Raw genomic sequence first — 11,718 nt, 5'->3', positions numbered from 1 at the left:
TACTGTACAGACAGTGAAAGAGGAAGTGAACTGGGGAATGCAGATGTAAGCATATTAAGAAGAGGTCTAGACTGAGGCAGTATGGGAATCAAAGGCTGGTGTTTAAGGAAAGAGTAGCTTCTCTCAAGTTAACCATCCATCAGTGTTTCCATATGTTGTCTTATGCAGAGAAAGGTATCCTCTTTTCTCCGTCTGATAGCTAGCTCAAATTCATGGGCTGTTTGCTGTGTAGCAAACCAACTATGTTCAATTCTTAGAAGGCAGCTGAACCACCCTGTTTTTCCTTTCAGTTTCTACACATCCAAAAGCCAGCTCCTGTGTAACAGCTTCACTCCACGGATCAAGCTGGCAGGAAGGAAAGTAGGTGTCTTTCTGATTTTTTTATTTTTTTTCTTACTAGCTTGTCAGATACCTTTTCTCAGCCAAGCATCAGAATCTTTCTAGCAAGTATTCCTACAGCTGTATTTAAGTTTGTGTTAAAAGACAGTGAAAGCAAAGCTGTAATGATTGTTGTAGGGATTGTGAATGAGGGACTAGTTTGTAGGTCTTTCCTTTCTAGGATGAAACTAGGTGAGAAATGTTTTAGCCGTCATAGAAATTAGAGTTTCATTCTGTAATGAAGAACTCCGTGGAGAGGAAGAAAGGTGTTGACAAAGATGTGTTTTTTACACAGGTTTGTGACCAAGTATCAGTATTTCATACTACTGAAGTGGTCTGGCTGTCTTGCTGACTCAGCAGGATAAACTTTAAGTCTGATGCTTGATCACACTGGGGGATATTTCCTTAAAACATGCTGACTGTCTCCCTTCTCTCTGTCTTTTCTCTTGCTCTCTCTTTTTTTCTTTTTTGTTTTTTCGGTCACTTCACACTTCCTTTGTTGGACCCCCCAAGCCGCTGACTGAGAAAGCAAAAAATAACCGAGATGCCTGTGAGTAGTTCTGTTCTGGAATGATTTATCCCACTGACTCCCAAACTAACAAACAGCTGTAGTAAGATAATGACACTTCAGCAAAAGCACTACTGATGAGATGCGGGAAGGGACAGTTGTTGCAGAAAACCATCAAAAACACTTAGTCATTATCCAGGATGTTAATGTGCATACATCAGTTGCCTTTTTGGCAAATAACTAATATGGAGGGTTGAGTTTCTGTCCTGGCTGCTTGCCACCTGACTAGAGGAATAGATGGTGTCAGGCTGGTGTGCTAGCGGTACTGTTCATGAGAGTAGGACAGGAGGGCATTCACTGGCTTGGGATGTTGTCAGTGCTATGACCACAGAATTACAGTGGGAGAAGCCTGCATTCTTCTAATACCACCTTGTTTCAGGAAGGTGTACGTTCTAGAAGTAAGTCCATTCTTTCAAAGATGCTTTAAAATGTGCAATTCCCTTGTGAGTGAACTTGAGGCATCTGTTCATAAAAGGATTGATTTGTTGATTATAACTTAATGTCTTGGATATATGGGGGAAAAATTATTAGGGCCTCAGCAGCCCTGATTCAGAGGCACTAACTTTGATAATTGAGCTGCTCCAGCTGTTCTGCTCATGAGACTTTTGTATGTGATTTCTTTTGGAATAGATACTTTCCTTAGTGGTGAGAGTTGGATAGTTCTAACTTGCAGATCTTGAACATTCTTGAAAGAGGTTCCAGTGCTATATGATTTTTATTTCAGCATTAGGGGCTCCAAAAGATGCTGAGAATGCCCTGCCTATCCAGGTAGATTATGATGGCTATGATGCCCAGGTGTTCAGACTGCCAGGCCCATCCAGAGCCCAGCGCTGTACCACTTTCAGGTAAGAGGCTTGTGAGTGTATGAGTTCTAGAATAGCCATGTTATGGTGTATTTCTTGATGCATAAAACGCTTTGAGAAATATAAGGAGAATTAAGCTCCACATGCTTACAATTGAACAAAAAACTTTATCTGTAGCTAGTATTTATGGCTGGTTGTCTGGTATTTTACTTCTAAGATAGTGTGTGGGATCTAGGAAAAGGCATAAGTATACTTTTTCTTTACATCTTTAATTTTGTCTGGAGTAGAATGAGACTAGTCTCCCTACCGAAGTTCCTAGCAGATTTTGCAAGCTGGGTAGGAAAGTACTTGCACAATACACTTGCAAGAGTTTTAGAAATAGCATTAGTTTGATGTACTGCTTAGTAACTGACGCTGAATGTAGAGTAGTGGGGAATCTTCCCTGAAAATTATGCCTTTCTGAATGAGAGAAGAAACAGAGAAGCTGAGTGCAGGTTCTCAGATATTCCATGGCCTTTCCTCTGAGAAGAAGGGCTGATTATCCTCAGGTCCTGGCCAAATTCATTGGACAACCTATAAATTTTAGTGCTTTTTCAGGAATATGGGATTGATTAACTTGTTTTGAAGTGTTTTTTTGCTTTCCTTCTTTCAGTAGTATTGCCTAAATCTGAGGAAGCTGTGCATGTGGACTCACTTGTTAATATGAGCAGCTTGCAGAAATCCATGCTGGAAGATGCCAGTACAATTTAACGTAGTTAATAATTCCAAGTAGTTTCCCTATAGAAAACTACTAGTGTTCCTAGCACTGTAGGCTCAGGTCTAGTATCTTCTAGACCACATCTATATTACCAGCTTGGTGTGGTGTCTGTAGAATTGCATAGAGTCGAGCATGCTCTTTTCACAGCTGTTCTGCTGGAAGCTTTTTAGCGTTCTGTTCTTCTATTGTATGATGCACAAAAGTATATAGTACCCACATAGTCAAAAAAATAGCGATAGCTTCCTTGTAGTCCTCTTCTTGAGTTCACCTATTGAGTATTGAGTCTCTTACATGACTTGTGCCTGTTCAAGCCCCTTGATAACCCAGGAATTAATCTCTCTTTCATATCACTGGACATATCTGTTTATTTTCAGCAGGTCTGTGAGGGAGAGAGAAAGTCGTACCAGAAAGAGCTCTAGTTCCTATGACGTCTCATGCAGCCCTTCTCTGCAGAGCCGCATGCTGCCCCCAGAGGAGGTGAGGAGCCAGGCTTCTGATGACAGCTCACTGGGCAAGATCTCCAACATCCTGATGATCCCGCGGCCTCATCTGCACCAGTGTGAAGTCAGCAGCTCTTTGGGCTATACCAGCACCAGAGGTCAGCCTAAGGCAGATGGGAAAGTACCTTAGGTGATGAGAGGGTAGAGAGAAGATGGAAGTTTGTGTTGGCCACTGCCGGGCCAGCACAGGGGAGATGGTGCTTACATTAGCATTCATGGTACACCTTTTCCGCAGCTCCAGCTATGGCTGGGTGTGCATTCTCCCTTCGTTATCCTTGTCCAATTCCATTGCTTTTTTTTTTAATTGGCTTGTCCTAGATAGAAATGTCCTGACACTGATTTGCTCTTTTCCCTTGTCTATTGCCGCCTTTAATATTTGACTATTCTCCTGTGCCTGCCTGCAAATATGGACATATACAAGTAACTTTTTGTTATCCAGGTCACCTATAATCTATCAAATGAGATTTGGCCTTAGTAGTGAGCCCTAGGGGACCCCGCTTATAACTTCTCTCTATGGGGATTTGTTGTCATTAAGAGTCACTTTCTGGATCCTTCCTTTTGACAACGTACTGCTGAGCTATCTTGGTGTGTTAGCAGTGCTGACAGTCTCCTTTTCTTCCTTCCAACTTAATTTTGTTCTCTGACAATACGCAGTATCTTCCACAAACCCAACTCAATTCTAGGTAAATTGTATTCCTCCTGCAATTGCTTGATCTCTAAAAATCTATCCCTGAAGGCTCTTTATGGTGGGTTGGTTTTTTTTCATGTCATGTTGTATGACGCCTGATGCCATATTTATCCTGTTACAGGAATTGGATTTACTGGTGTGGAACTGCTATCACACAGTGTACTTCACATGACATTTACTTTTCATGTTTTCCCCTGCTGTCAGTTAATATACACTTTTTATTTTGGTATTTCTGTTACTCCTTCAGTTTGAAGGATAGTCTTGTGACCCAGCTGAAGGTGTGTGTGCAACTGGATGGGGATGTGTGTGGAATAGGACTGGCAGGAAAGGAGAGTTGGAGTAATTGAGGTTTTTCACATGTTCTGGTTGGCAGTATAGAGTGGTAAATGAGACCCTTCTCTTTAGGATTTCCATTTGTTGAACAGATTAATTGCTACTTAGTCATCTGATTTATTTCTCTCTCCTATTTCTAAATAACTGCACTTCTGTTCTACATTGAATAGTAATGACTAACTGCTAGCTTGCTGAGATCGTGTCCCATGTCTTCTTGAAGTAATCCCTTATTTCCGTGGTCAAATCTGAATGTTACAGAAAAGGCATATGTTGCTCAGTTTTAGCTTCTGCTATGTCTTTAGTACTGATCCTGAAGTTTCTGGTGTGTCAGTCTTGATTTCTCAGGAATTCTCAAAGCTCTGAGTAATTCTTCGTAGTTGACTTAGCAAGTGGTTTCTTTATGGCTTCATTTAGTATAAACGTACATAGTATACAGCAATGTTGTAATGGCAGATGAAATAATATTCTTTCTTGTCTGGATTCTTGTTTATGTTGTAGCTTGCAGACTGGATTGAAATTGCTTTCAGCTTCTCTCCCTGCCTACTCCTCACTCTCCTCATTCCCACTTACCCGGGGGAATCTTTATATCCCTAAGCAATTCATTCTCTTTTGCTTGGCTTCTGCATGATGTCACACTGACTTTAAGTTGTGTTTTCTAGATGTCCTTGAGAACATGCTGGAGTCTCAGCAACGTGACTCCAGTGCACCTGGGAGGTTCCATGTTGGTAGTGCAGAATCCATGCTGCATATTCGGCCTGGGGGATATACACCCCAGCGAGCACTGATAAACCCGTTTGCCCCATCCCGCATGCCCATGAAACTTACATCGAACAGGAGGCGCTGGATGCACACTTTTCCTGTGGGTAAGTCTGTTTCATAGCATATTAGATTGCTGTTACTTTTTCCTAGTCCAAGCATTAACACAACAAGAGAACCGATGTGAACTCTGGCGTCTTGAAGTACTCTGCACTGTAACAGGGGCTGAACTAAGCGTGGAGGCTTGATAAATCAGAGATCCTCTTTTTGAAAATGTTACAATCTATTGGCAAACTTGCAGCATCAGGTACTAGTAGATGGAGGCGGTTGAAGTGAATCATAACTATAATTTGGGTTGACTTTCAGGTGCTAAATTGTTCTCGTATTTGTTTAGCACCTTGTAAGTAGGCCCTCCAAAAAGTTTAAAAGAATATTCTGTTTCACTGGCTTCAGAGAAGATGCCAGAGGTTCAAGTCTTTGAAGATTTCTTAAATGTGCTTTCTTAATTTCCATTAGTTAGCATTGCCTGTGTTGTTGACAAAAGGAGGGTACAAGCAACTGTGGAATCAATGCAGATGTGGTGATTAATGATCAAACTGTAACTGTGTAGGTCCATCAGGAGAAGCTATCCAGATCCATCATCAAACCCGTCAGAATATGGCGGAAATGCAGGGCAATGGGCAGCAGGATTTGACACATTCCTCTGCTGAGCTGCTGGAGCTGGCTTACCATGAGGCAACTGGCAGGTGAGGTCCTTAGGATGAATCTGTGTAGACTTTGCATGAACATTCCTTTTCCTTAAAATTTTATATATGTTACAGTAAGGCAGTTCTAGGTTGTGATCTTTAACTTTAATAATATGTTGTGTCAGTGCCACATACACAGTATATACTTTTATTTTGAGATATAAAGCTCTTTTGGCAAGGCTGGAGATGGCTTACCTCCCCTAATTTGGGGAAGGTGGTAGTTTATCACAGTTTACAGTGCATGGGCAATACAATGCGTCATTCATGGAATTGTTCAAAATTGCCTTATAAAAGCCTGTGTCTTTACTTCTTGACTTATTATCCCAATAGCTGTGACCTTCATCCCAGAATAGAACACTTTTAGCACAGGGCATAGCTTTGCCTCACAGTGACTGTTGAGCCATTTCAGTGCTATCCATTCAGTCCTGTCTTCCCCATGTAAGAAATACAGCCATCATAAACATCAGGGATGGATTGCAAATGAAAGTACCTGTGTTCGTAAACTAGTTTTCTTCTAAAAAACAAGCTTTGGTCAGTGTTGGGAGTTTATATTGATTGTTGGCTCTGAGAAACGAAAAAGATCCCAGTGTTACTGGATGTGGCATGGTTGTGGGGAGGCTCTTTTTACAGTTAGAGAAACTAGATCGTTCACTTCACCTAGGCCATTTTTCAAGCTGCACAGTTGTTCTCTGATCTCCAGATATTGTCTTACCCATTTTTTAATCTGATTATTCTTTTATTGACAACATTTTGCCCATGTTTTTCACTCATTATTAAATGTTGTTTACCAAAACCATTTTGGTAGCTTAGGCAACTTTAGAATTGCCAATAAGTTTTTCTTTCGTCGTTAACTTTGGTATCTTTCCTGCTATGTGCTTCTTTCCTCTTGCATGCTTATAGAAATGTGTGTTGCACATTGTTTCTGGATGTCCAGGGTGAGTGAGGGCACTGCTGGTATCCTCTGCCTTTTTCATTTTCAGGGTTTTTTTTCCTGCTATCTTCAAGCAGTCCTTCAGGAAATTGCACTGCCTAATTATTCTTTCATGCTTTTTTTTTTCCTTTAAATTGTTGTCCTATCTTATACTTTGTATTGTCCTTTAGAATACTCTGATCTTTGTGTTGCATAATTTTAATATGACATCATCCTCACCAACTTTGTTCCCTAGTTCTACTTAAAAAAAAAATTATTGCCTTTTTATTACTTCATAAGTACATCCTAGTGTGCTAAAGTATCTTGTCATTAACGCCAATCTCTTGTGTCATATTCTTGATAATTCTTTTTCTTGATCTCTTTGTGGTCTCTGTGGATAACATACTCATCCAAAGCAACTTGCTCAGTCTGGAATATTGGTTTTATAGACCATGAAATCAGATCTGTAAATAACTGGCTAAGTTTTATTTCGCTCCTGGGAGGTATGTGAGTAGCTGGTTCTCCACTGTCCTGCAAAGATAGTGCACTGGTTATTGCTAGAGGCAAAGAACGAACAGTACGGACAGATATGGAATATCGTTACAGCCTTCCCTGTGCTGCTTTTGTGCCTGTTAGCATCTCTGCAAACATCGTTAAGAGCATGGTTTCACCACTGGCTCAGCTGAGATGGCAGGCTGATTACTTGCTATTTGTTCTATCAGCTCTCGTTAAAAGCAAGGAATGGCATGAGCAAGGAAAGTTTGTATAACACAGGCTATTTTGTTTTTCTCCAGACATATCAGCTCTCGGCATCCAGGTGACAGTGCCTCTTTTCTGAGCTTCAGTGGAACTGAAGAGTACTCTAATGGTCTGGCTGGCAGCAACGGTGCAGGTAACAAAGCAATGATAGAGCATGGAGTTGGAAGAAGAAGGCCCTTCCTTATTAGCAGTGACAAAGTAATAGAGCCAGAAGTCACGGAAGGTGGGTGGGTGGACCAGGCATTACAAAGTAGAAAGAATCAATAATGGAAGAACACTTTTCAACTTTGAGTGATCTGTTAATGCTCTTACTTGGACTTTTTGGCGTGTGGTAGTTTTTGGGTTGGTTTGTTGGTTTTTTTGGGTTTTTGTTCTTGTTTAATGTGTCTCTACTTCTCTAGGTATATCTTACAAACTTTAGTATAGAAAGGTGCTCATTGTTTACATATGATAAGCTCTCAGGCAGTTGCTTAGTTCCATAATAACAAAGGACTGACGTCCAGACAGAAAAAATAACTAAATATGCACTGGTATTGTTCAGAATTTTTTTCTGAGTGGGGTTGCCTTAAGGTGTCACCTTTGGATTAAGAAACTTGTTTGAATAGATATATTTTACATGTACAAGCTGATGGAAAGAATAAAGTTTGGTCGTATCTAGGTTTTGAGAGAAGCTGTAAAAAAGCAGGTTTATTTTGCATGGTAAGTTCTGGGATTCAGTGTTTTCTAGCATTTCTTGTCATTATCTACAAATGCACTTTCTCCAGATTTTAAGCACTTTGAACATGGTGCTGCTTATACTAAATATTATTCACACAGCCCAAAATATTTCATCACATTTTTGAGAGAAGATGCATGTCTGTACTTTCAGTTGATGATTAGCACTGTCTTTCCTGCCTTACCCAGACACCTGGATTAGTGGAAATCCTCAACATTTTTGAGTCCTGTAAGTGGGACAACATGCCACACTAAGCGTTCTGTTGTGGTGTCTGGTTTTTCGCAACCTACCCTCTGATTTTATGGATGTGCTTTTTAGATAGGCACATGGAAAAAAAAAATTGATCATTTGGACTATAGCATTCAAGATTTCTGTTCTTTTTTCAAAACCAATTCAAAGATTATTTGATTTTTTTTTTAAATTCACCCTTCTAAATTACATTTGGATGAAAATAATTATGTTTTCCCCTGGGCTCATACCTTGAAGAGCCATAAAGAAGTTAGCAGACTTAATTTTCTTGTGTGTCTCTTGTCTTGTGTTCACGTAGTCGCATTAAAAATGATTTTGTTCTGTTGTTTCCTTCTGTGGATTTCATCTGAATACATTTAATTTTCTTGCTTTACTTTTTTTTTCCTGCCTTCCAGATAGACTTTGTTTGTTCTCACAATTGCTAAACTGCATTTCAGCTGCTGGATATAGTTTGCACAATGTAGATGCAGAGCATATCCTGGCAATAAACATGCTTGCATTTTATAGAAGTCTTTTGTGTCTGTAGATTGGATATAAATCATGTATGTGGTGGAAGTTAATCTGTGTCTGTCTTTGTGAAAGTCGTTATGAGCACCTTCCCTGACTAAACGCCCTCAGCCATCTGTAGCTGCCACACTGTGACTCAGTGATTTGACTTCTGTTTCTCCCTTACGGTTTGAGTCACCTATGAAATGAAACAGTTTGGGGTTTGTTTTTGTTTTTTTTTTCCAAAAATGTGATTTCTCAGTGAGTCTGGTTCTCCTCTGCTGCCCACAGCGTGTTTTGCTGCAACATGGGCTTCACAGTGAAAAATTACCCCATCTATTTACACTGACATTCAGTATGTTGTCTCTATTGTCCAGCAGATGTTAGACGATAGTTCAGAGCAAATAAACCTTGTTGCAGTTCCCTAACTAGATGGCAGATGGCATCAGCAGAGTTGATGAAAGATTAATGCCAATTTGAGCCAGCTCCTCTACTGTTTTAATGGCATCATCATGGAAGCAGATAACCATCCTTTCTGTCAGTAAATGCTATTTAGAGTAAGCTATGATGTTGATATCAATTTCCTGGATAAATCTGCATAAGCTAGTTTTATAAAAATGGCTCCTTTTAAATGTTTGGAGGCTTCATGAAATTTGTATTTTGATAAATGACTTTTAAGCCAGCAATTTTTCTTGTCTCCTTAGCTGCTAGTTTCCTCTCATGTGCCACAACAGCTGTTCGTACAGCTACATGGTGAACCAGCTCAGGAAACTGATCCAAATGAAGAGTAACTGCGGTTTTTCTTTGCTGTATGGATTGTTTCACTGTAACTACACAAATATTGATGCAAATACAGCAGATAGATGTGAAATGGGGACTAGGAAGAAGTATGGTCAAGGGGTACCATAGCATCATGTTGGCTTAGTGTTCACTGAGCTGTAGTTCTAGTATCTGTTTTCCAGGTTAATAGGCTGCTTAGAACAAATCCATTTGACAGTGTGAAAAATCATAGTGTCTGAAGTCCTTATCAAAACTTAAATATAAATTTTCATTAGTCTTAAGTCCCTTGTTAGTCTTTATTTAGGTTAGTATAAACTGAATTTTGCTCAAAAACTGAGCATTTCTTCAATAGCTATCATTTTATCTTCTTTCACAATGAATAAAAAATTCCTTACTCTTCTTTCTTAGTGAAGTATGGACAAAGGTGTATCTTACAGGTTGAAACATAAGGGATGTTTTCAGAACATGGTAGTTTTAAACAGTCTGTAATTAATATATTGGTCCTATCTAGGGGCACTGAAGGCTTAATTAATACTTTTCAAATTTTTAACCTGGCAAGGGATAAAAAGCTAGTTTGTATTTGCTGAATCAAGAAGATCAACTATTTGTTTTGTTTCTTCCCCGCCCCCTGGCAGAGAGGTGAAATGTGGACTGGTAGTTTATGCCTAAAAAGGTTGGAATTGGAGTAAATCTGTATCGGGATTTTCATAAATTACTTAGTCTTTAGAGTCTTAGATAATTAGAGTCTTATATATGGGTTCTCTTCTCCCACCAAGTGAAAGTGTGTTATAATTTCCTTTCTTGCTGCTCCCGTGTTTTATGAAATGCTTCCTCTTAACTTATCCCTTGTTCATAAAATGAGAAAACCAATAAAAAAGATTGTTTTGGGTACTGAATGTATTTAAAAGTACTTAGCTGCTGAGACCTTGAGATTAGCAAGCTAAATGATTACAGGCGACTCTTCTTTTTTTTGTTATTTGCTTTTTTATGGCATCTACTTTTCAGATGTGTTTCACCATTTTGGGGAGGTTGTTTTTACTTGGTTTTTAGCTACTGAACGCTTCCAATAAGATGTTCGAATTTCATCCAAGATGCCTCTTTTTTTCCTCATTAGTTGGCTTTGTGTATTTTTCCGGTGTGCAGAACCCTGAGTTCTTTCCAAGGAGGGAAATGCCATATTCTTAAAACATTTTCAGGCTTTTGATTTACTTTTATTTGAAATATAAATATATACTTTCTTGTAGGGATGAACCTCAAAACTCAGAACAAGGATTCCTTGGAAGATGCTGTCTCTAACTCTCCGGATCCAAGTAAGCAGGAGAAAGGTTTGGAAAAGAGTTTGCACAAGTAGGAAGATAGGGAGGGAAAGGGCATGTACATATATAGAGGCATCAGGAGGTGGTAGGCAAGAAACTGAGGAGCCTACTTGGCTTTTGGCAGTAGTTTATTTTGCCCTGCAGTAATTTGCAGGATCTCCCTGTACTGCGTGTCTCACTGACTGCAGTACTATGTCTCTTAAGAATATGTGAAACTGGTTGTTGTATTACATCTTAAATTCTTTCCTTAACAGACACTATTATGCAAAAAGCTAAAGCTGCTGAACTCTTACCTGCCTCTCAATATGAAAAGTTTGCTTGGCACCAGCTAATTGAAGCAGAATTAGTACAGTCAGTTTCTGAATTTGGTACCGTTTACTGAGAAGTATCTGTCTTCATCTAATACAGAAACAAGTCTGTGACTGCTTAAGAAAACATTTTCTTTATAGCAGTCTGTCAGTCTGTCCTGTATTACTTTCTTGTGCAGTGCTCCTGCCATTAATGTTAATGTTTTTATAGTAAAATAGCTTCCTGTCTGTAAGACCTCTATGACAAGAAGTTAAGAATTAGTAGTTGGTCAAGTGCCTTAGTATAGATTGTTTGAGGCAGGTTAGAATGTAGTGCAGTAGTGAACTGATGATTTAATATAATTTAGTTAGCTTTTGCTTTTTAATGTCTAGTTTTAGATCTCTGTAATCTCGAAACTGCCACATAACTCTAGGAAAGGATTGCTTTCCAAGTTACTATTTTTCTGGTCTTCCCACCCCTCTGGATCTGTCTTCTGTTTTTATAACTGTAGAAATACTCCCTTTTCTGCTGTTGTACTATTCCAGAAAGAGGCTGGTCTGTCATTCTTTCTCTCCTCATCCCCAGCTCCTTCTGCAGTTGTCTAGGATGCAAAGCTGACCTGATTTTCTTGTTCAGACTTGGAATGTTGATCTGTTTTATTAATAATAAATAACTGCACCTGACTT

The 11,718-nt window shown here is 39.4% G+C and overlaps 1 protein-coding gene across 7 annotated transcripts in view; it reads left to right on the top strand.

The window, feature by feature from the left end:
• The window catches only part of DEPDC5 (DEP domain containing 5), a 46,758-nt gene that overhangs the window by 11,677 nt on the left and 23,363 nt on the right, over positions 1 to 11,718 (top strand). For 5 of the 7 annotated variants that reach the window (XM_009330792.1, XM_009330790.1, XM_009330794.1 and 2 more), the window contains exons 17-24: positions 291 to 360; positions 892 to 928; positions 1,671 to 1,791; positions 2,884 to 3,104; positions 4,687 to 4,890; positions 5,394 to 5,529; positions 7,234 to 7,331; positions 10,673 to 10,738. In XM_009330792.1, coding sequence (XP_009329067.1) covers positions 291 to 360; positions 892 to 928; positions 1,671 to 1,791; positions 2,884 to 3,104; positions 4,687 to 4,890; positions 5,394 to 5,529; positions 7,234 to 7,331; positions 10,673 to 10,738 — 953 coding nt within the window. Of the gene's footprint in view, positions 1 to 290; positions 361 to 891; positions 929 to 1,670; positions 1,792 to 2,880; positions 3,105 to 4,686; positions 4,891 to 5,393; positions 5,530 to 7,233; positions 7,332 to 10,672; positions 10,739 to 11,718 lie in introns of all 7 variants that reach the window. The other 2 variants (XM_009330791.1, XM_009330788.1) reach the window with 1 other exon arrangement.

The sequence above is a fragment of the Pygoscelis adeliae genome, unplaced genomic scaffold (assembly GCF_000699105.1).
Source record: "Pygoscelis adeliae isolate BGI_AS28 unplaced genomic scaffold, ASM69910v1 Scaffold358, whole genome shotgun sequence".
NCBI classification, from domain to species: Eukaryota; Metazoa; Chordata; class Aves; order Sphenisciformes; family Spheniscidae; genus Pygoscelis; species Pygoscelis adeliae.
Note: the sequence above shows the minus strand (reverse complement) of the source record. Positions and strands in the feature narration are given on the sequence as shown.